The 23,994-nt window shown below is 45.6% G+C and overlaps 1 protein-coding gene across 1 annotated transcript; it reads right to left on the bottom strand.

Annotated features, from left to right (window-relative positions):
• Positions 1–879: 879 nt before the first annotated feature.
• On the bottom strand, positions 880–22,424 carry Phb1 (prohibitin 1). The gene is made up of 6 exons (XM_077641814.1): positions 22,290–22,424; positions 11,675–11,772; positions 7,679–7,840; positions 4,934–5,076; positions 4,748–4,864; positions 880–1,282 (listed from the first exon to the last, which is right to left on the bottom strand). Exons 2-6 carry the CDS (start codon positions 11,760–11,762, stop codon positions 974–976), a joined length of 819 nt encoding a protein of 272 aa, XP_077497940.1. The 5' UTR covers positions 11,763–11,772; positions 22,290–22,424; the 3' UTR covers positions 880–973.
• Between the last annotated feature and the right edge of the window lie 1,570 nt (positions 22,425–23,994).

Raw genomic sequence — 23,994 nt, forward strand, 5'->3', positions numbered from 1 at the left:
CCAAACACCAGAATCTTGATGATACGAATCTCTTGGAGTTGCGAAAAATATTCGTATCATCCAAAACTAACAAAATCCATAAGCAGAAGCCTGGAAATGCATTTACACAGACCTGTTTACAGCTGACGGGAATTATTTATGGCTGTGCGCAACACCTCTGTTCGCAGTAAGTACCACACAAAACGCTATCGCGACATGGGAAACACGCGGGCAGTGCTATAGTGCTTGAAGGTGCGGTCGCTGCTCGTGCGTTTGCATCATCCGCAGCAGCGGCATGGGAGTGTTCGGAACATCCAAAATTCTGCCCATAATACACAATGCACTCTGGCAGGGAATTTCACAGGTTCTTAACCTGAAATTCGTTATCAACCGGGATCGGTTTGGTTAATGGAGTCCACCATCCCAAAGCAACTCAGGCGTAAGATAATTTTGACTCGACCACCTGGGGTTCTATAACGTGCAGCGACATCATACAGTACACAGGCCTCTAGAATTTCACCTCATTGAAATGAGACCACCGCGACCGGCATCGAACCCGCATCTTTCAGGCCAGCAGCCGAGCACTATAACAGCTGAGCCACTGCAGCAGCTCAACCAGGGGTCATCCAGACTGTACTGTACAACCAAAAGGGGTATAAATATGGCAGCTTTGGCTTCCTTCTTGTGCTACACTGGCTAACTTCACTGTATGCACCGTAGCGAGGCAGTGATATGGACACTGTGCATTAACTTGCAGCTTCAGCAATGCCCAACAACATTCGCTTGCCTGTTTCAGCAGCTTGAAGCATATGTTGCTGAACAAGTAATGTTGCTGAACAAGTAACTTCTCATGGGATTGCTGGGGCAGTGACGTTATACAGAAATGAGAGCTCCTTCTAATAGACAAGAAATAGCAAACTAGTATATTTATATACAGGCAAAGGGGGTAGAGTAGTACTACTAGTGGTGGCAGGCCGACAGAGCACCAGCAGCTTCACTGAGGCAGGCTGAGCAGCGTGCTCTGTCCAGGGGGCAGGTAGACAACGTTGCGTGCACGCGACAGCTGGAAGGAGATATCCTCGGCGGCCTCGAGGCGACGCAGCTCGACCAAGGCGTCACCAGCCTCACCAAACGCCTTGGCCAGCAACGCGGCTGCCTGTGAGTCGCCCTCGGCGGTGATGACCGCCGCCTTCTTATGCTGCTCCGCCTTCTCAACCAAAAAGCGGGCACGCTCGGCCTCTTGCTGCGCCACTTGCTTCATCTCGACTGCCTGGGTGAACTCCTTGCCAAAAGTTAGATGCGTCTGCAGAGAAAAAATTAAATTCCTTGCAGCGACGCAAACACAGAGTGGCAGCTCTTTCTGTTTCAGCACTAGGTGTGCAAGCAAAGTAAAACCAATGCCTAGTGCTCAGGACGTCGGCAAGGGGCGACGACGGCAACATCGGAACTTCTCCATTATGTGTTGTCACTAGCCTTAGCTCACAAAAGGAACTTGTCACCGCCGCTGACAGCACCTATCACAATCAGAAGCATGAGGAAAAGTGGAGTACAGGCACCAAGTCACAACACATGGTTTATGAGGGTTTAACGTCCCAAAGCGACTCAGGCTATGAGGGACGCCGTAGTGAAGGGCTCCGGAAATTTTGACCATCTGGGGTTCTTTAATGTGCACTGACATTGCACAGTACACAGGCCTCTAGAATTTCGACTCCATCGAAATTCAACCACCGTGGCCGGGATCGAACCGGTGTCTTTCAGGTCAGCAGCCAAGCACCATAACCACTGAGCCACCGCGGCAGCCAAGTCTCAACACAAGGACACTTTTGAAATCAGGCTCCATGAAAATGTAGCCACGATCGAAACCAAGAATTCAACGCTGTGCGGCGGAATGTCACAGATGGTCAAATGTATTCTTTGAAACTTAGCCTTCAATGTTACAGTAGCAAAAGACCAATTTTTCAGATTCCGATGATTGATATTTGTACGAGATTTTGGACTTTATTGAGGAGTTGCCACATACCACATAGAAATGCGTACATATTCCCGACCAATATCTAGGCCTCTGTTGAGCCCAATGTTCTAAGTAGACTATATATAAAACAGATGGCAGCAGGACTTGTTCAACGTAGCTAGTCAATCTGAAATATTAGAGATGAGCACAAGCCAGCCCAACAACACACACACTCATATGCAAAGATAGTGTCACCAAATAAACTAAATAAAGACTGAAGCTCCGCCTTACGGGTATGACAAGGCAGCGTTAATGCTTACTGGCCTCTTTCTTAATTAGTGCGTCCTTTTATTTACACTTATTGGCATACATCAGAAGGCACACTAGACCACGTGATACACCAAAGGCACACAAGGCCTCCCTTTAACCATGTCGAACGAACATGCCTCGATGGTAGTGTGACTCACAACCCAAGGGTCGTGGGTTCCATTCCCAGCTAATTACATTAATGACCTGATATACATTAATGACCTACCTGACTGTGTATCCTCTAACATTCATTTATTTGCTGATGATTGAGTTGTCTTTCAGGAAATTAACAGTTCGAACGATACTAATGCCTTGCAACATGATATGGATGCTATCACTAATTGGTGTGGCTTGTGGAAAATGGACCTTAATACATCTAAATGTAAAGCACTATGTGTCTCTAGAAATTTCTGCAGTCCTAGCGTCTATTACCTAAATAACAGTGCACTCGAATCCATCACTTCCTATCGTTATCTCGGAATCGAAATCTCTTCTGATCTTACTTGGTCCCTTCACATTAACACCATAATTAACAATGCTAATCGCATGCTTGGTTATCTTCGCCGTCATTTTTCTTCTGGCCCCAGCTCACTTAAAGTTCTCCTGTACAAGACAGTAATCCATAGCAAACTAGAATACGCTGCATCCATTTGAGACCTAACCTTTTTTTTGGACCTAACCATTTGGGTGCTAACCTAACCTATGCCCTGGAGCTTGTCCAGAATAACTCCGTTCATTTCATTCTGCACAACTACCATCGTACTGCTAGTATATCATCAATGAAACGCATGTTAAACCTTTCTTCATTAGCTTCTCGTCGGAAATTTTCTCAAATTTGCTTATTCCATAAAATTTTTCATATTTGTTTCAAGATTCGTAGCGCACTCATCCCTTCGCCTTCGTACATCTCATCTCGTCTGGACCATGCACACAAGGTTGGAATTGCTCCACTCAGGACGAAAACATGCAGAAACTCCTTCATTCCTCGAACATCCAAGGACTGGAACCACCTTCCCGGACCAATTGCCAGCATTATAGACATTACTCATTTTAGAACCGCATTAGCCACCATTGTATATGTCATCATTAATTTGTCTGCTTCGTGTTATCTTTTCTGTATTGTATCTCATTCAACCACTCCCCTCTGTAATGTCCCAGGCCTTGAGGGTAAACTAAATAAATAAATACATAAATTTGGCTTAACTGATTTATTTTACACCCCTGTATGTCATAACATTTATTTAATTTATTTAGTATTTGTTTATTCATACCTCAAATGCCCCTAGAGGGGTATCACATGAAGGGCGGTCTATTAAAATTCTTCCATGAGTCTCTAAATGAATGCCTCAAATTTTGCTGGATGAGTGATGAACTGCGCCAGCAGAAAGGAGGTTCCAGACCTTCAGTGTCTGGACAAAGAAGGCATTCAGATGCGCGGTGGTATATGCAGATAGTGGACAGACTGCTGTATTATGTTTAAGACTAAGAGAAACGAAGTGAGCAGCAAAATTTATAAGCTACCGTATATACCGTATTTACACGATTATCATCATCATCATCGGCCTGACTGCACCCACTGCAGGGCAAAGGCCTCTCCCATGTCTCTCCAATTAACCCTGTCCTTTGACAGCTGCGCCCACCCTATGCCTGCAAACTTCCTAATCTCATCCGCCCACCTAACCTTCTGCCGGCCCCTGCTGCGCTTGCCTTCTCTTGGAATCCACTCAGTTACCCTTAAGGACCAGCGGTTATCTTGCCTTCGCAGTACATGCCCTGCCCAAGCCCATTTCTTGTTCTTGATTTCGACTAGGTTGCCATTAACACACGTTTGTTCCCTCACCCACTCTGCCTGCTTCAGGTCTCTTAACGTTACACCTATCCTTATAGATGAGCCTTATGTCAAAATACTGGACGATATATATAGGAACTGTACAGCTACTATAGTCCTCTATAAAGTCAGCAATAAAATTCCAATAAGGAAAGGCGTCAGGCAAGGAGACACGATCTCGCCAATGCTATTCACCGCCTGTTTACAGGAGCTATTCCGAGGCCTGAAATGGGAACATTTGGGGATAAGAGTTAATGGAGAATACCTGAGTAATTTGCGATTTGCTGATGACATTCCTCCCCCCCCCCCCCCCCCCCCCCCGCACTCCTCAAAAGATAACGAGTGGTAATGTTATCGGTGGGCTGCATCTTGGCGCGCAGCTGCCGACAGCGCGAAAACTGAGGAACCGGCTACAAAAAGCTAAAGGCTAAAAAAAAAGAAAAGAAATTCTGAATGACAAAAGTTGGGGACGGGTTCATTACGCAAGTATATATGGTATTTTACCACCTGAACGTTATGACTTAGATAGTCATAATTCAACTCGAGTTTTAACCATTTCCATTCCACAGCTCAATGTGTGACGTCACAATCCTATCGACCAACCCTGAACTAGACAATGCACATGGCTCTTCCTCGGAATGTCCGCTCTAATGCTGTGACGCACAAAAAGTTGCACTCACAATGGAGATGTCATCCAGGATGACGCCAAACTGCGAGGCCCGCTCAGTCAGCTCATCGCACACCTTCTGTGAAACCACCTCTCGCTGAGTAATCATTTCACTGGCGTCAAACTGGGCCTGCATCAGTTGAAACAAAATGTGAGCAGCTCACCCCCTTTCCCTCAGCTGGGGAAACGTGTCACTTACCACAACTGCCTTGAGCACTTCATTGGTGATGGATGGCAGCACACGCTCATCATAGTCAACACCCAGTGTGGTGTACATGCGGGGCAGCTGCTCTTGCACAGGCCGAAACAAGATCCGCAATGTGATGTTGACATTCTGCAAGTCTGAAATGCACACACTGATGGTGGCAAGTCCACATGACACACCTCAAGTATCATCCCTTACCCTGCACAAGGGTGGTCCCTTGTGCAGGGTAAGGGATGATACTTGAGGTGTGTTGGCAAAGCAACAGGCAAGGCGGTAAAATCTAACGAAGTCGGTAAAATCAGCTTCATTCATCAAAATCACGCATAAGGAAATGCACAAACAGCGAACAGCACATGACGAGCATGAAACTTCGATGCTGGAAGAACGCCACTACCACGCGGACTGAATCAAGGGCAGCGTGTGTTTCAGAGCCTTGCCGGAGCGGCAATTACGACGCTTTCGGTAAATAAACAAACAACGCCTGGGGACGAATATTTGGGCGATCGGTTAATCGAGCACGTCATAGCGAGACACGGTAACAGTGTGTGTTTATTTTACAGAATTTCTAATGTTTATCACAAATAAAATTTATTTTCCGTAAGATTTGAGGCAAGAATCGTAAAATCGTAAGACGAATCAAAACTCGTACATTTTACAGAAAAATCGGAAGGGCTGGCAGGTATGCATCTGCACCCCGAGCACATTGCAAAAATCAGACTAAACCTAATTTCTACCTGAAAGTGCAGTGAAAAAGGGATTGAAAAGAAACGCAGTTTAAGAAAGGACCATGAAAATGAAAACAAGATATGTGAACATGCTAGGTGTGTCAATAAAAACAGTAAACACTTTCAGCAAGAGAATAAATAGAGCACGCATTGCACTATACACAATACACTGAAGAGTGACTGCATGAAACAAGCTCACATTATCCTACTTGAAAATGGCACCGGTCTAGTTTTTTGACAGGTTTTTTTTCTCTTCCGCAGCAACCACAATTCTGCTTTCCTCCTGCTCTGGTTCTCTCGAGCGGGTGCACCATACGCCTTTCCGATATCTGGCCATCTCAGTGCACCAGTTGAAAATTTGGTGCCAAAATTTTAAGTCAAACCACTCCTTTTCATCTGTAGGAGGCAACGCTATGCATGCGATGCACAGGCAATGGTGAGATCTGCCTGTCAGGGACACTTTATTTTTCATTCTTTTTACAGTCCCACAATAATATGTCAAATAGGTACCCTGCCTTTTATGCGACCAACGCATACGAGAACTACTTCTCAATCTCAATGAGCACTGAAAATTCCAGTGTAGCACCAGATACTTCAATCGTACTCGAAAACCTTGATGCATATAGAGTTCAATTAGGGTTGGATGTGCCCATGTGACAAGACCCACGCACCCCTTAGGATGCTGAAAATGCACGTGTGCATTCGCTACAGGGTCTTGCACTGGTGAACCCTTCATGTTTTCTAAAGCACCGTCATTCATGAAACTTGTTATCTTGCAAGGCTTTACAGTACACTCTAAATCCGGACATGTGACATCAATTTAGGGCCTCCGCCATATGGCTCAACTTTACCACAGAACAGCGAAAGTAACTACACAAAATCCCAGCCCAAACCTTCCACCCATCGAATCCCTCCACAAAATCACTGATCTGTTTCACTAAGTTTTCTTCCGCGATACACTGGACAGCAAACTCGGCTTACCTCGCCTGTACGTGTTCCCCCCTTATAGAATGCAAAGGGCGACCGATTTTTCGGGCTTGCGCAATATTGTGTAAAGTCCAGAAGTTGTACTTTTTCAGACTAAAATAAACATCACCACTACAGTGGAAGTTGTTTTTGAACTGAAAGTTAATTTTTTCGGCCTGACAAAGACTTGAGCAGGCATCACAACCAACCGATTCACCTTTGAAAGGCACCGTATCTTGGATTTATTTGCCCCCCTTTTTCTTCAAATGCCAGCCAAATACGGCTGGCCCTCTCCTGTCCTCCTTCCTTACTCTTCCCCGTCGGCTCACTTCACGGAGGAGAGAACCGTCTCGGTGGTGGCCTACAACAAAACGCGGATATTCATTCCACTGAATTAAGGTGCCAAAAGGGCGATAGAACTGGCAGTCAAAAGAACACGAGAGGTGCTGACGGAGTGAATTAGATGAACTGGCTTGGATAGGCTTAGGTATGCTCATTGCCGCTGGAGATGACGGCACTGATGGCACTCTATTCTTTCCCATCAAAGCGACCTACAAAAAAGAGTGCATGACCGCACTAGAAACTGAACAGCTACAGCATCCGCTATGGTGCGAGACAAATGGGAGTAAGGGAACGGGTGCCTTTGGAGGAGCTCGCTTCTTGTGCGTTTCCTGTCCGGATTTTCGCAGCTATCCCTGCCCATGCAAATAGACTGTTCTTGCTTCGCGCAGTGAGTGCATTCGTTAGAGACTTGACCTGCGGCTGCGTCACACTGTCTGGTAGCGTGACGTGAAGTGATGCGGACATGACTGAAGCATGACTCTGACCTAGATACAGTCTAATATAATTACTTGCAATTAGAACATATGGTGCGATCAAGTTCACGCCAGTATTTTGTGCAGAAAGCCTGGATTTTTCGGACCATTTGATCACTCGGACCATTTTCCAGGTCCCACCGAGTCCAAATATCTGTCGGCGACTGTACCATGTCCTTGTGCCCTTCTTCCACCACAATGACTAGAATCGTGTGAGCAGGAAACAACCCCACCTTTGCTGCCCGTGACGACCGGCACATTGCGTGGCCGCGAGCGCACATCGTAGATGATGGGCCGCTGAACCCAGGGTATGAGGAAGTGCGTGCCTTCACCCACCACGTAGTTCTTGACACCCGTGAAACGGTCAAAGATCACCGCCCGGTGGCCCCCGTCCACTGCATGCAGAAGACTGCTCAAACAGGCACTATGCCGTGCAGGCAAACAGGGCTATTTTGGAAGGCAGCCTCCTCACATGGCCACCATGCTTTCTAAGCTGCTGCAGCCTCACCTGAGAGGTGCAAGGGCTTTCATTTATCTCACAATTTACTACAATGCCAACGTGGCATTACAGTGGGGAGAATTCAGCTGAAATTTTGACATGTGCACTCAAACCAAGAGGGAAGCAATGAAACATACATCACAGGGCCTAGCTAATAAAAGAGAACATTTATAAATTGCAGAAAAAAAACTTTCACATAGTTAAAGCACAGCACAGCATACCGGTCCTGTGTAAAGGCTGCACCCTGTTGAAACACAGAATAAAAGTGCAGCCCTTAAACGAGTATATACATTAATATTTGGGGTTTAATGTCCCGAAGTGACTCAGGCTATGGGGGACGTCGTAGTGAAGGGCGCCAGAAATTTCGACCACCTGGGGTTCTTTACATGCGCTGACATAGCACAGCACACGGGCCTTAAGAATTTTGCCTCCACCGAAATTCGACAGCCGCAGCCAGCATAGAGCCTGCGTCTTTTTGGGTCAGCAGGACCATCATTTCAATTGCAAATTTAAGTTAAAATATGCTTTTTTTTGCTATTTCATAGCTCTATTTCATTTAACTTTCTTAACGATGACAGGCCCCCCATTTATAACGTATTAAAGCATGCCTTCTCCCAAATAATTCTGCACACTTCCTTCGTGAACTATCGCTAGCTTTTACAATGCCCTGATGTCAACGACCGTAACGGCACAATCTGTTCACGCAGCTCAAGTATTTTGTACTTAAATGTGCCCCTCAGTTCACTGACACCTTCCAATTCAAGCATCAAAGTACTTTGAACTTCCACACAACTGCGTCAGATGTTAGCATTCACCCGTTCATTTCTTGTTCCTTCAAAAATGAAGACTACATTTTTTAAGTACTAACAGTAGGAGCATCTTGTGCCATCAGCAGTGAACAATGGAGCAATAAAGCGCCAACAGCATGCACACTGCACTGAAATACTGAAATAAGCGAACATTCTCTCAGGCACAGCAGGGGAAGGAGACACTTAGGAGAAACAACAAGCTGGCCAAGTACAAAAGCAGCACCTAAAGGTCACCAGGGTCTTTCGGCTGCTGCTAATCCAAAATCAGCCAAATAGCACCATACCATAAAGCCCGAAAGGACTAGGCAACATGGCAGGGTCTGTTGTATCCCTCATCACCATTGCTCTCACGCTGGTGGTAAACAGTAGGCTGCACCTCAAGTTTTCAGCAGTAAAATGTCACAGATTTCTCTTTTTTCGTTACACTTGTCATGAGGATAAGATTCCTGAAAGCATAGGATGTTCGAACAGCTTGATGTTTCTGGCTCAAAAAAGAAAAGGGTCAAGTTACTGAATTGCCCATAACAAGGCACTTCTTGTTTTTGGAACAGTAAATTAATTCATATGTAAGAGAAAGATGGGCAGCGGCGCGATATCGTTGCGTTGATTGTTGGAGCTCGGACCGCCATTTTGGCTAGCTCTCCTTAGGCTGCTTTCCCAGTAAATCCTATTATGCATTCATAAAATTTGAGCGACAGAAAGCGTTTCACTTTACGCCCAAGATGGTGGCATGAGCAGCAAACGCATAAAAGGCTTATAAGTGCCAGCTGGCACCCCCTTCCACAGAAGTTGAGCCCCAAATGAGAGCACAAATAAATGCCAGACCTCGCAAATCAGCCAATTCTCCTTCCACCCACTCTTTCATTCACGAGCCTTCATGCGAGCGGAAAGAGTGCAAACAGTCTTCACGAGGTTCCACCTCCCCATTTCACAGCTCCTATACAGAGTGAAGCTTTGCCCGCATTCAAAGCCAAGAGTCAATCTCTGCATATTTGTCGGCATGAGCAGTTTTTTTTTGCCAGTAATTAACATAATTTAGCAGTAATTTTGTACTTGAAGGCGTGCTTGTAGATAGAATTGCTTTCGCCATTAAAAAAATGTAATGCGTTTAATGAGACAGCCGGCAGTCAAGAACGCCAGTGGAATTTAAGAACCAGGTTGACGCGTTACGGTGGCTCAGTGGTTATGGCACTTGGCTCATGACCCGAAAGACGCAGGTTCAATCCTGACCAGAGTGGTCACATTTCGATGGAGGCGAAATTCTAGAGGCCTGTGTACTGTGCGATGTCAGTGCACATTAAAGAACCCCAGGTGGCCCGGAGCCCTTCACTACGGTGTCCCTCGTAGCCCGAGTCGCTTCGGGACATTAAACCCACAAACCCAAACGTTTTCTTTAGGTTTTTGAGTTTGGCTGAGTGAGAGGGTGGCGTACCACGTAGTCTGCATGTTGATGGCAGCCATGGTCATCACGGCAGCCTGGACATGATACTTTTCAGAACTACCAAGCACAGTTTCTTGTCAGCGTACTACTTGCATTTGATAAACTTACTCTAAGCAGGCGATGATAGTGACCGAACAGTGCTTTGCTAGTGAAGAGGTGGTGCTAGAGGAGTGTAAAATGCCTCAAATTGCACAACTACGCCGCTTATTCAACACCACCATCCCGTCATGGCTTCTCTACTTAGATAATTTTAGAGTTTAACTCATACTCAACACGCAACTATAATACATTTCATACATCAGGTGCAACGCTGCAAAAGGCACTAGTCTGGACAGGAAAATAAAGGGAGGCGTGTTACTCCGCGCTTGTTCTGTGCCCGCCTAGTGGTCTATGGCACGAGAAACCGACAGCGTATTGTCAGCAATAACAATGCATTTAATCAACATCATGACAAATGTGTCATGCGGTAAGCCTACAGGGAAAGCATTTACTATGTTTCACTCACCACAAACAACGCACTACTGTTTGGCCACGGATGCAGGCAGCGCAAAAAAGTGCTAGCTTTGACAGCGCTGCACATGATGTTTGAAACGGAGTATAGCTAAGCCTTGCATGCCAAGAATACAGACCTTTTTCAGTTAAAACCGAATTTCAAAAACTAAATTCGGCGTACTTTTATTGGTTTTTAAACCGAAAAGTCCTACCACTAGTCAAGATTTGAATGCGCTAAAAAGCATTTGACACACTAATGACTGCTTGGCTATATTTCAAACCAGTGCAAACACCTTCTTTTATTCACTCTTAGCTTCTGCTGAACCCCTGCCACCCGTCTTGTTCATACTGGATCATTCTTCTTTTGTTTTTATTTGTATCAGTGGCGTATTTAAAGACATGCCAAGGCACTGCTCATTTTGCCTGGTCCATGTTTGGCACGAGGCCAATGCGAGTGGGTGACGCGCGGAGGTTTTAAAGGCGAGCACGGAGTAGCTTTCCATGACGTCAACAGAGAGGCGAAGTTTGTATACGTCATCCCCCTTCTGTTCGATCACGCCACCTAGGATGACATCATGGAAAGTTCCATCGCCACTGCTGCTGTCTTGTCACATAGACTATATTCGCCTCTATCCATCAAGTAACACAGCACTCGTCGTGGCTATGACGTTCTGTACTCTCTCTTCCCACGACCAATTCCAGAGTTCGATACCGACCCATGGTATTTTTTTTCCGGGATTTTTTCTCTGTGTGAGGAAAAAGGATTAGAAGCAGATCGCTGAAATCACTCATCGCCAATGCTAGTGCAATGAAAGCTGATTTCGTTTCCTGTTGCAATTGGCTTGTGGGGTAATACAGGACCCCGCGGAACCGTGGCCCAGTGCTAACTGCCGTTTTCTCAAGTTGTATGCTACTATCACATCCACCCACTGTCAAGTGAGGGGCACTGAAACAGTGCAGGCCTGCTTCGGAAAAAGGGTCCTCTTACCATTGTACAGCGCACTGTTGGCCACGCCACCCACAACTGCCAGACCGATGCCAAGCTTGCCGAGTGTGTTGAATATCTGTGCAGCCATTGTTCACCAACTGCAGAGAACAGATTACAAAACACGTCCCTTATGAGGGTATCCCTCAGTCCAGAGTGTGCAGGCCACACTGATTAGGCACTATTTGCTCCAAAAGGTGGCCACACAAGGTCAATTTTAAATTATAGGTAAGGTGAGGTGAAGGAACTACATACAGACCAGTTGAAGGGCATTGGAGGCATTATTCTAGAAAAACTTCCCACTTTGTACAGGCAATGCCTCACAACATCAGGCATAACAAAGTATGGAAAAGTAGGAATCGTATCTTTACCAGTCGAACCAGGACATATCCATCCAACTCGAAAGGGATAATGAAAAAGTTTATCCGTAACCTGGGAGCAAGAATACAGTTTGCCCACATTAGTGACGTGCTTCTTGAATCGACCAGATGCTGGCAGCGCACTGCTCGCCAGGTGTTGCTAGGCCTAACCTGCTTTACATTGATGCCACAATAAACTGAGTTTTGGAAGTAGCCACTGCCTATCATAAGCTCTCAAATCCCATTACCAGTATACTACAAAATATAATATTCACCCATTAAAATTAAGGCAGTGTTTTTGCAACGCCTTCACCAGCAAAGCACACCAGGCACAGGCCACCACTAGGTTTTAATTGTTTAGGTTGGCTTCACAGGAAACAGAGAAACGTAAATGCAACATGCGGGTCCACACAAACAGGTAACTAACGTAACAGCTCGCTAGCACATTTCTCCACATCTGCTGAGTGCTCATGTCGATCGACTGGTCTGCTGGTGAAAACATGTTTCACTTTGGGCATGAAGTTGGGAAATATGTTCTTATAAAACAATTTATAAATCCTAAGAGTGCTCGTAAACATGTACTGAGAACGGCAAAATGTCGGGCAACGGGACCCCGCCGTGGCCGGTGTCGCCGTTTCGGCAGCTGACAGTTGCGATTGCATAGGCCTAAAGTGTTAGCTCTGAATTCGAGCAACTCGCATGCAGCACAAATTCCTATGGAATAAATTGTTCTCCGTTAACATCTTGACAAGCTTGCCAACAGAGGCCAAACAGCACATATCTGCACACCTACGACCGCGCGGTTCTGCCGCCGTCATGCGAGAACGGCTGTGTCCGAAGTTGTCCGAGCGAGAAATTGGTGCTCCTCAAGGAGAGAAAACAGCCTACCTAACCAAATCTCCAAACTTTCACAACGCTCTCAAACGTTTACCGCCAACAAAATGCTCGAAGCAAAGCCAACAGCTGTCCGTGGAGCTCGTAGCAGGCAGTCTGCTACCGGATCGCAACGGCATACTGTTTTCGCCGTTCACCACTTGACGGCACTTGGAACATGTTGCATTGCGTTGCTTTGAAGTTGCTGCAGTTTGAGGCAGTGCACAGCACCCTTTTCTCAGTGATCTGAGCGTTAGTATTAAGGAAAGAATGGTCGAAACCGCACGTCTGCAAGCAATGCCTATACAAACGAAACCGCAGGAACGACTCAGACCCAGAAGTCCAAATTCACGTGACCGAGCTTCGCCGTGACACAATGTCCGCCATACTTTGGACACCACCTTAGCAGACTACAGCAATGAAATGTTAGCTTTTTCGCAATGTGAAAATTGAAGCTTCTAAAAGTAGTATTTTAAGTGGTAACAATTTTTTTGGCAAGAAAATTTGCTCTAAAAAGTGTCTGTTAAATGCAAAAAAAATATTTTCCATGGTGCGCTATATTTGGTGGCATGAAGAGAAAGCCCTCTCTTGCCATGGGCAAATTCAGTGATCGTTTGCGCCCCCGTGCTTTTCTGCTCATTTATTGCAACGCTCAGTAAGCATATTTTATTACAGGACATATTTATTGTAAAACAACGCTTCCTATAATTTGCGAAAATTTATATTCCTGCAGTAGTAGTCATGTTTTAGGGCCAAGCCAAGTATGCCTTGCTGTCTTCCCAGCATTCCCATGGTGGATTAAGTGCCCTTTCAGAAACTCACACAGACAGTGGCGCCAGCTTTCCCTCTAGGTAATATTTAGAAACTCTTTTTATGTTACAGCACTTTTGGTGACATGCAATCGCCATTGTGCCGATTGATTGTGGTTTCCAGCATCGGGATACATAAAAACTGGTGCATGCACAGTTTTAATAAATTATCTGTAAAAATTTCGTAGTGTTTCAAATAAAAACGAGGGCGGAATCAGCACTTTAGACAGCAAGCCTTTCATTGTGCCGAAAAAAATTGGGTCCTTAAAGTTCAGTGTTGTGTCCCTTAAAACGCTTGAAAAATTAAACCAATCAGCTGTCCTCTGCTTACTAAGGTAATTAACTGAATCACAGCAACCTGAAATGTCAATCAACCAAAGCTGGTTTACACTATCAGGTGAATACCCCTATACATAGTTTTCATGGATTATGAGATGCAACTGATTCAGTCAAACATGAGCAGGCATTGCATAACCAAGGTCTCGATGTGCGAACCAAAGCTGGTTTACACTATCAGGTGAATACCCCTATACATAGTTTTCATGGATTATGAGATGCAACTGATTCAGTCAAACATGAGCAGGCATTGCATAACCAAGGTCTCGATGTGCGAACCGTCTAAAGCAGCTGCTCCCAATTGGGAAAGGCACTATCTCTCTACAGCTGTTTACTGTGTCTTTACAGGAGGTAGTAAAAGGCCTGAATAAGACAATGGAGAACACCTCCGTAACTGCCAAGCAACTCAGGGGAACAAGTGTGGTGCACGGATGAGGTCCTAAATATAGAAAAACTTCACATACACAACAGTCTGACAAGGGCATGACTAGAGGAAGCAGTGGGAGAAAACATAGAAGCTGACTGGACAGGCGTCTAACTGCCCACAATTTGAAGTTATTTTGCTTGCGCAAAAAAGGTGACAGGAGAAAAAGGTGCTTTGCATTGCAGCTTTATAAAGCTCCCGCCAACCATGCAGCAAGCACTTGCACAGCACACAAGAGTTTCATATAAATCCATAAGCAGTCTCCTAAAAGAAACAGTCAGCCATCAATCGTAATTAACAATACAAGCAACCAATAAAACAGCCACTTGAAGCATTCATACTTGGCAGCGCAAAAAAAACGAGGACAAAAGCAAACTTTTGTCCTCGTTTTTTTGCGCTGCCAAGTATGAATCCACACCAACTAGCCCAACTTTCTGTTCTTACTCACTTGAAGCATAATTGAAACAAAGTACAAGGTAGAGTTAAACAAAAATTTAAAAAACACTCTTGTATGGCATTTTCAGAACGTACATTTGTTCTTCGTCAAGATCATTGGGCACATGTGATATGGTATGTTATAGTCATTTTCATACATTGTACGGGAAAATGGAGTGAGCCATGGTGATTGATAGCGAAATAAATAGGTATGTTTGGTTTTTTTTTAAGTTTGCTAAAACCAGAAATGACTCAGATTTTCCTTGCATTATATTCTTGTAAGTTCTTAACAGGTTATAAGTGTACATGTCTTCCACTTTTAGAATGTTATGTGTGAGGAAAAGTGGTCCTGTGTGTTCCAAGAATGGTTTTTTCAATAAGGCGGATAGCCCTTTTTTGTATCAAGGCAAGTTTATAATGTCTGATTTGGTGGTATTTCCCCACAGTAATGCACAGTAACGTAATTGTAAATTGAAAAGGGCATTATACAAGAGCTTTCTCATAGTCAATGGGAGGGTGTGACAGTTTGTTCATTATACCTACAATCTTAGAGTTTTGTCAACAGATATTGAACATGCTCCAGGACATGTGCTCAGAAAAGCACACGCCAAGCGTTTTCAGACACGTTTCTAGCCCAACCGTATATGGACCGAAGGTAATCGTGGGAGGTAGGACTCCTGGTGCACGAAAGAGAATATATTGTTTTTGACTCATTTAGTATTGTGGTGTCATCCTGACTTGTGCACACACGGTCATGCACAACCGTGATAAGGCAGCACACTTGAAAGCTTATCACCGCATGCCAATATGGTATAAGACTCCGCAAATTTCAGCCACCTGGGGTTCTTTAATGTGCACTGACATCGCACAGTACACGGGCCTCTAGAATTTCGCCTCCATCGAAATTTGACCGCCGCGGCCGGGGTCGAACCAGTCTTTCGAGCCAGCAGCCAAGCACCATAACAACTCAGCCACCACGGCGGCGCTGACTTTGATATGTTTCTGTTCCTGTTAACTTTTACTTTTGACTTCACCTTTTGCTTTTGACACTGCGCTGGCTCTCGCTTTTAATTTTGTCTGTTTTCACTGTTTTCTCCTGGTTTTGGTCTCGGCTCACTGGGTCTGCTGCGTGTTGAATTCTTGCTGTGCATGTGCCAAATGTTCGATAAGGCTATTCACGGATGGTGCCTTGATATGAAGATGCTTTTACTGTTTTTCTGGTCTCATTTGGGTCCTGGCTGGCATTTAAAAAGCTGCTCGTTGCTCTCAATAAACTGTTGGTAGTTTGACGCCTGTCCTGTCAGCTTCTGTGTTCGTCCTCGTCTTTTCGCGCTGCTTCCTCTAGGCACGAAACCTGACTAAAAAAACCCAAGCCACTACTCTAGTGACAAGGACCTTACTCCCCATGGTATGCGTGAAGAATTAATATGAAGAAAACTAATGTACAACAACATAGGAAGGGATCAATTGAAATGGTAAGAAATACCTAGGCCGCAACGACTGCAGGTCTAGAGCTATGAGAATACCTGGCAGGTACGACATCCCTCAAGAGGAAGGAAGTATGTGACAGCTGTACCTTGCCAGCACTCGCCTGAGGGGGCTCACAAACAATATTCATTTCTGTGAACATCACTATGTGAATTGCTAGAAGTAACGGCCTTTTCCAACATGAAGCGGAAGCTGGCACAGAAGACCTTCTAAACAATGAAAACATGCTGCAGTCACAATCAATCCTCCAATCACAAATGATAGAGCAGTTTTCAAGTTTGCACTTGATTTACTGTATGCGCCAGTTCTGTGGCCCTCAGACATTCAGAAATATCAAAATTGGTTCAATCTTATCATGCTGTAATTTTTCTTACTAAATCTCCTACCTTTGCAAATTTTTGCCTTCAATTGACCACCAGCGATGAAACCCTGGAAGTGCATAACTTTTATCCAACAGTGTCAATGTCAGGGCAGCGAGCTATGGAAAGGGAGATGACATTAAACGGCAGGAAGAGAGCAGAGTGAATCAGGCAACAAAAGTGTTCTGGAAAACTTTGTATTCGCTTTTATTAACTGTTCTTTGGCTTTATGTGAATAAATAGTTTGTTGCTGACAACAAAGCCACAAAATATGCCCATAGAAACAAAAAATATGCGCACAGAATTTGTTTTCGCGTGACTCAACCTGGTCACTCTGAGATGGCCAATGAGAATACTATAATCCGTGAAGAAAATAAATTATCCCTCTTTTTGTACACAACAGGTGTGATAAAACCACTGCACATTTGTGGTTCAGCGAACATATCATTGAAATAAGAAGCCTGAAGCTGCTGCCACAGGGGTAATCCAGCAGGCCACTTGCTCTGGATGAACACAGTCCGACCAGCAACCCGCACGTTTCCAAACATCACTCCGTGTGTTACTCCACCAACAGCAAAGCGGCAAAGGCAATTCGCACTTGCTTTTCACTATGCAAACCGTGTTGGCCGACTCTTCCTGCTCTCCGTGGCGAGTTAAAAAAAGGCGGGAGCCGGGACGTTTAATGGTATCTAACAGGGCCACACGGCATAATAATTCTAAGCTGCTAAGAATGCTCGCAGCACGTAGATGGAGTTCCCGTAATAAAAAAAAAAATTCAAAACCCTCTTTAGTGCACTTTTTACTCTTTCCCTACCAAACCCTGCGAGCGTCGTTAGCGGGCCAACCATGACTTCGTGCACAGATTTCGGAACCTTACGGGCCCACTGAGTCATCTGGCTTGTAGTTAGGCAGTTTCGTTTTCGATTTTATTTTTTCCTGCAAGGTGACATTTTGAATGCGCTTCGAAGACGTGGTTGCATCAGTCACTTCGCAGCCTTCGCATGCATGACACGCACTCCAAAACTAAAGGCTTCACTTTACCTGCAATAGATTTTATCAACCCGAGCAGCAGAGAGTCTGAAGGTGCTCCGCGACGGAAACCAGCCTGGAACACAGGCGGCCGCACTCTGGTGCCGAATTGTAGCGTTTCCAGTTATTGTTTTGTAGCAAGATAGCACTTTCGACTTTTTTCACTGACAGTGGCCAATAGAATACCTAACATTTTGCACACTTCAGAAAAATCTTGACATTTTTCTTTCTTTTTAAATACTCTGGGTTTCTCAGTGGGCACAGGCCACTAACCACTGCAGGTTTGGGCTTCGCGCGAGCCAAGGGCCCCGATCAGCCATCACCACACACACCCTGGGGCACCGCTGCGGCGCACTCCACCTCTGCCGAGAGGAGAGCGACTAGGTGCAAAGACACAGGCCTCCTCCAAGTTGACGAAGGAGACATTTATTCACGCCGTCCTCCAGCAATACACAGACTCAACAGTCACCCCAGCCCGGGGCACGCAAGGAGCAAGACTCCGCTGCGCGCACGGAGCGACTAGAGTAATGCGCGTCACTAGCACGCCGCTGCAGGAGATTGTCCCCGCAGCAGTGCTGTGATCTCTCTCGTGTGGGCCGTTGGGCCGTTTGCGAGAGAGAGTGGAGAGTGGGCAGTCAACGCAAGGTACGCCTGTATGAAATCGCTGGACCCCACTGGACAGGCTCGAGCCGCTACAGGTCGAGGACCCGTGCTGGCGACCTCAAGTATGCACTATGTCCAGGCAAAGGCCGGCCCGGACAAACAGTAGCGTACGCACCTTACGCTGTCTCGGAGCAGTCTCTCCCTGGGCTCCGCTCGCACGGTCGCGTGGTGCGCGGCCGCCCAAGCGGGTCCCGAATTCTGCCAAAAGGCACCAATGGCAAAGGCCCTTGGGAAGGCGGGGCGGAGCTGTGGCTGAATGACAGTGATTAGTCACCCAGCCATTTCTCCGTCGTCAGAGGCGGGAGAAAGGGAAAGAGGAGAACAACGCAGGATGCCGGCAACAGCCGTGCAAGGGAAACGGCAGGAAGCCGGGATTCCCACAAAACAAATACGTCTTTACTACAAGTTTTAAAATTTTCCTAAAAATCGTTTTGGCAAATTGAATTTTCGTGTTGCTACGCACAATTCATTATTCAAACTTGTATATCTAAAAAGCACATTTCTTCACTCTGTTTTCGTGTATTGCATAAAATTTTAAATGCAAAAGTTTTTACAGAAAAAGAAAACTACTGAAACTTAGAAAAAACTCATTTTCCTCACGGTAGTGTAAGAGCTGATATCCGAGCCGAGATCAAGAGGTGGAAATGAGCAGGGGCATGTTATGTAATACAAGGGGAAGATGACTGATTGGCAGGCGTTCCCCAATGGCCTTGAAAAGGGTCCATATCTCTCCCCTTCCTGCTGATGAATGCCCAATCACATTTGAGAGCGTCTGCTTTAGGGCAACAATGTGGATTAGGGATTAAAAGTGGTGAGTAGCACCCTACTGTGTGTCCACACCAGTGTCGGGAGAGGCCCACTGCAGACCAGTCGCACTGTGCATGGGTGGATCTTCCAGTCCGCATTCTTACTGATGAAAACATCGCAATAATGATCCCCAGCCAGACACGCCATCCCCAGAGCTCCATAAATGTTCAGCCACCAGAACTGCACGCGGTAAGGCCTTTTTGACATGCTCTCTGCACTGTTCAATTTGTTGCCATAGCGTCATTTAATGAATATTATGCACACTCTATACGCAGCAGACATATTCAAAATGTGATCCCCTGAAAACCACAGCCTGCAAGGATAACACAATTAGCAGCATGACTGCACTAAAGTTGGAGACATTGCACAGTCGCCTGTAATTTTGGATTTTATCAACTTGGCAGATGTGTATTTACACCAGGAAAAATGGTAACAGTGACGTGCAAGGTTGACCCTTCAAGTTCAGAATAACCGCTCATCTCAGGTCACAAGCTTAAAATACTTAGAAGTTATTTGTGACATCAGACTTGAAATGAAATATGTGTTGTATAAAAAAAAAGAAAAGCAATGAAACGCCTTAAATATTTGTGGCAAACTCTTTGCAAATCCCTAAGTGAAATTACTTGCATACAAGCTCTTCATTACACCAAAACAGACCTAAACGTTATGTCCAGCATAAATCTCAGATTTATTTGTAATTCTTGTAGTTGGAAAACATTCCCAACAGCTCTTTTGCAATCAGTAAAATTGGCAGAACCTGCGGGCAAGACGACACTGTGAAAAAAATGTGTGTGTGCATTACATAACACAAAGCAATGTGTTTCACACTGTACTCAACGGTGTCTAATTTTGCACATGTCACTTCCATGCCACCCAATAAATGGTGATGACTGCCAAGAACAAAGAATGTACAGTCATGGACAAAAGTTGGCGGGACGCGGATTCACAGACAATTTATTTCTGTGTTGCCTCGCTAGCCGGTCAGACGGTATTCTTCTAGCAGAGGGAGACCGCGTGTCTCGTCACTCTTCTATGCATTTCATTCACCTGCTGTGCCTAACAGCGGCGTAATGATTTTGGCTCCGTGAATACGCATCCCGCAAACTTTTGTCCATGATTGTACAAGTGCACTGCTGATCAACTTCTTAACCCACTTTTTTTTCCCCCACTGAAAAGCAAAATGTCACCCCCAATTCACACCTCATGCTACCCAACATGTATTTCTGATCCCCACAGAAAATAATTGCCACCAACTTTTGTTTCCACCATTTGGCCGCTGCAAGCACTCAACTACCGGTGGCAGTATGGGTCCACTGCACACTGAGAGCTACGAGGAGACTGCCCAGCCCCCAGATGTTAGGGCACGTCACAAGTGTACAACTTTGTTCCAGCTTTGATGAGTTCAGTTTATGGGGGTTTAACGTCCCAAAACGACTCGGCTATGAGGGACGCCGTAGTGAAGGTGTCCAGAAATTTCGACCACCTGGGGTTCTTTAACGTGCACCGACATCACACAGCACACGAGCGTAAGAATTTCGCCTCCATCGAAATTCAGCAGCCGTGGCCGGGATCGAACCCCCGTCTTTCGGGTCAGCACCTGAATGCAATAACCACTGAGCCACTGCAGCGGCCAGTTTGATGAGGTTTACATGGCCAGACTGCGTTTGGAGCAAACGCATGTGTAATCAGTATATCTACAAGTGCTGAAACTGATGCACCATGTGGCTCGGTCTTCATGTGCAGGTAGGTGTTTGATACCATGTCTAGCAGCAGACATCTTATTTGGTGTGCACTCGCATCCAACAAAGATTTCAACCCAACCACAGTGAAAGTGAGCACAAAGTATGTTGGAGCTGGACAGAATGGTGGAAGGTTGATAATGCAAAAATGTTTTCACTGACTCTAGGCTTTGGCTTGCAACACGCGACTTTTTTCATGGAAATAATGATACACTGAAAGCTGGGTTTTTTGTGCAGATTAAAATTCCGTACGTATCGTCATTGCCGAAAATAACGAAGCGTCGACCAAAAGGTGTTGTCAAGATGGAAGGACGTTTCGACTTCCACAGTGAACAAGACTTCCGTGTGGAAGTCGAAACGTCCTTCCATCTTGACAACACCTTTTGGTCGGCGCTTCGTTATTTTCGCCAATGTATTCACCCGACCAGACGAGATTTCGTCGAACCTTAGATTTCATTCCATCGTCATTGCTGTGGTGGTTCAAGGTCATTAAACACTCAATACTGTTGACCAGCTGCTCCCACATGCTTTTCAAACATGTGAAGCTATGCCAGCAATGCGCTTTCCTCTCGAAAATGTTTCCTTTCAACCACATATGTTTGAAAGCTGCCATATTCAGGTCCAAACAAAGGTAAAGAAAGAAGCCGCGTGATAACGCAGTCGAGAAACCATAAGAAGATTCCCACAATCGCGGCAGGTATGGGGTCGGAGGAGCGCGAAGTTGGCCACTTCCACACCTCTCACAAGAATCAGCAGCTGGAGCGACTGGCATCGTGAGACAATCGGTGTGACCGCCCTTGAGCCGAGGCCACGATACGAAGGGGCCAAGCCTGTTCACATGCAAGCGAAAATGCCAGCGAATCCTGCCGCCGCGGCGAAAAAACCTGTTTTTGAGTCGTTGCGGCGGTGAGCGGCGAGGTTCCAACAAAATGGACATTTTCGCAGCGACGCGCTTGCATGTCGTGACCAAAGGTAGCACCCCTCTCGGTACAGATTACCGACCAGGAAGGAATGCGCAAAATTACTAGTGCAGCACAGCTTCAATGGCCACTTTGCGGATATCGCGCAAAGCGGTCCAACCACGGGGAGAACGCATACAAAACATTTTTAGCAGCGCGAGCACATTGAAGGGGACAGGAAAGAGCATGCTCTCAAGCCGCCGGAATGCACGCGGAAAAGTCGCGTCCTCTACGACCGCATGCCTCATAACGAAGAAAGTTTGCGCATTAAGAAAAGAAAAATGATTGCGTCAAAAGCAACGACCTTAAATGCAGCACGACATACCAATAACACTCACCTCAGATCCACTTAGGCTTCGCTCGCCTTACAGACTGCATGAACATGTGCCCAATCATAGCCTCCTCTTTTTTTGCTCATGCCCGCTCAACCGCGGGGAACGCCGTTGTTAGGCGCCGTTCTGCGCTAGTACGCGAAGCTGCCGACGAGTGGCTTGAGCCACCGCCCGATGTAAAGGGTTCAGCCGTATCCATCCATCCATCCATCGTAGCAGACGACGCGGCAGGAGTTGCACGAAGCATAAAACGCGGCGTGCAATTCTGCTACTGTGCATACTCCTCTTCTTTTAGTAAGAGTGATATGCGGGCACGATCGTTAAGGTGCTAAGTTGTCTTTGTTAAGCCATGTGCACATGTACTTAAATAAAAGCTGCTCATCAAGGAAATTATGAAAGCGGCGGCCGGGCATACAGATCGAACGTTGCTGCAGTACCGAGATGAATTCCTGTTTTCAGCTTTATAGACGGTAATTATTAGTGTGCTTCTTTGTACAAAACACGCATTCTCAGCACAAGTCGTATCTGATCCAATATATAAGCAGAAACATTAAGCAAGAATTTTTGTGAGCAATGAGTGAATGGAAAAAATTTACTGTCGTAGTATAGAATAAAACATACATGCGCCAAAAAAATTTTCATAACTTTAACAGCTTTCCAGATAGAGGCTTTGATGTGAGCGGCTTCACTACGTAGTTCCTGTCAGTCACTGATAACGCATAGTTCACAAAAACAGGCAGGAAAAACTTTGTGCAGATGAGCTTGAGAAGCTGGCCGTGGTGATCACTGCAAGCAATAAGCTCACATTTCAATGCTCCATGTTCTGCAAGAGCATCAACTGCATTGTTGACTGCAGCTTGCAGGGGTTTTGCTAAAAATATTCTTTTGTTGAGCAATGTACACCTCGACGTATTTCTTCAGGGCGTACAGAACGTACACAAACTACATTGAAGGATAAAGAAGGCCTCCTCTGTCCTCATCAACATGGCTTCAGGAAATCATTTTCATGCAAAACCCAGCTGGCAGAGTTCACCCAAGACATCCTTAAGGCCATAGACGATACCCTCCAAATAGATGCAATCTTCTTAGATTTCTCGAAGGCATTTGATCGCGTACCTCACAACCATCTGCTTGCGAAACTTTCGTTCCTGGGAATTCCTGCTAATCTGATATGCTGGCTCGAACATTTTCTAAAAGGACGCTCGCAGTTCACATCCGCCAATAACATCCAGTCACCCTTAACAGATGTAACATCTGGTGTCCCTCAAGGGGCCGGGTTATCACCATTACTCTTCTTAATATACATCAACGACCTGCCCTCTAATATTCAATGCAAATTGCGACTCTTTGCGGACGATTGTGTCATCTATAATGCAATAAGTAACCCAACCGATAACCTCACTTTACAACTGGACCTTGACGTTATTGCATCATGGTGTGAAAAGTGGCAGATGCCTTTAAATCTTACTAAGTGCAAATCGTTGTCCTTCACTCACAAACACACCTTGACGAATCACACTTACAGCATTTCATCAGTCCCTATAACCGTTGCAAAATCTTACAAATATCTAGGTGTACATCTCACATCAACACTTTCTTGGGTCACCCACATTAGAACCATTTGCTCCGACACTTCACGCACACTTGGCTACCTGAGAAGGAATCTGAAATCTGCATCCCCTAACATAAAACAACTCGCGTATGAAACATT

This window comes from Amblyomma americanum, chromosome 1, assembly GCF_052857255.1.
Source record: "Amblyomma americanum isolate KBUSLIRL-KWMA chromosome 1, ASM5285725v1, whole genome shotgun sequence".
NCBI lineage: Eukaryota > Metazoa > Arthropoda > Arachnida > Ixodida > Ixodidae > Amblyomma > Amblyomma americanum.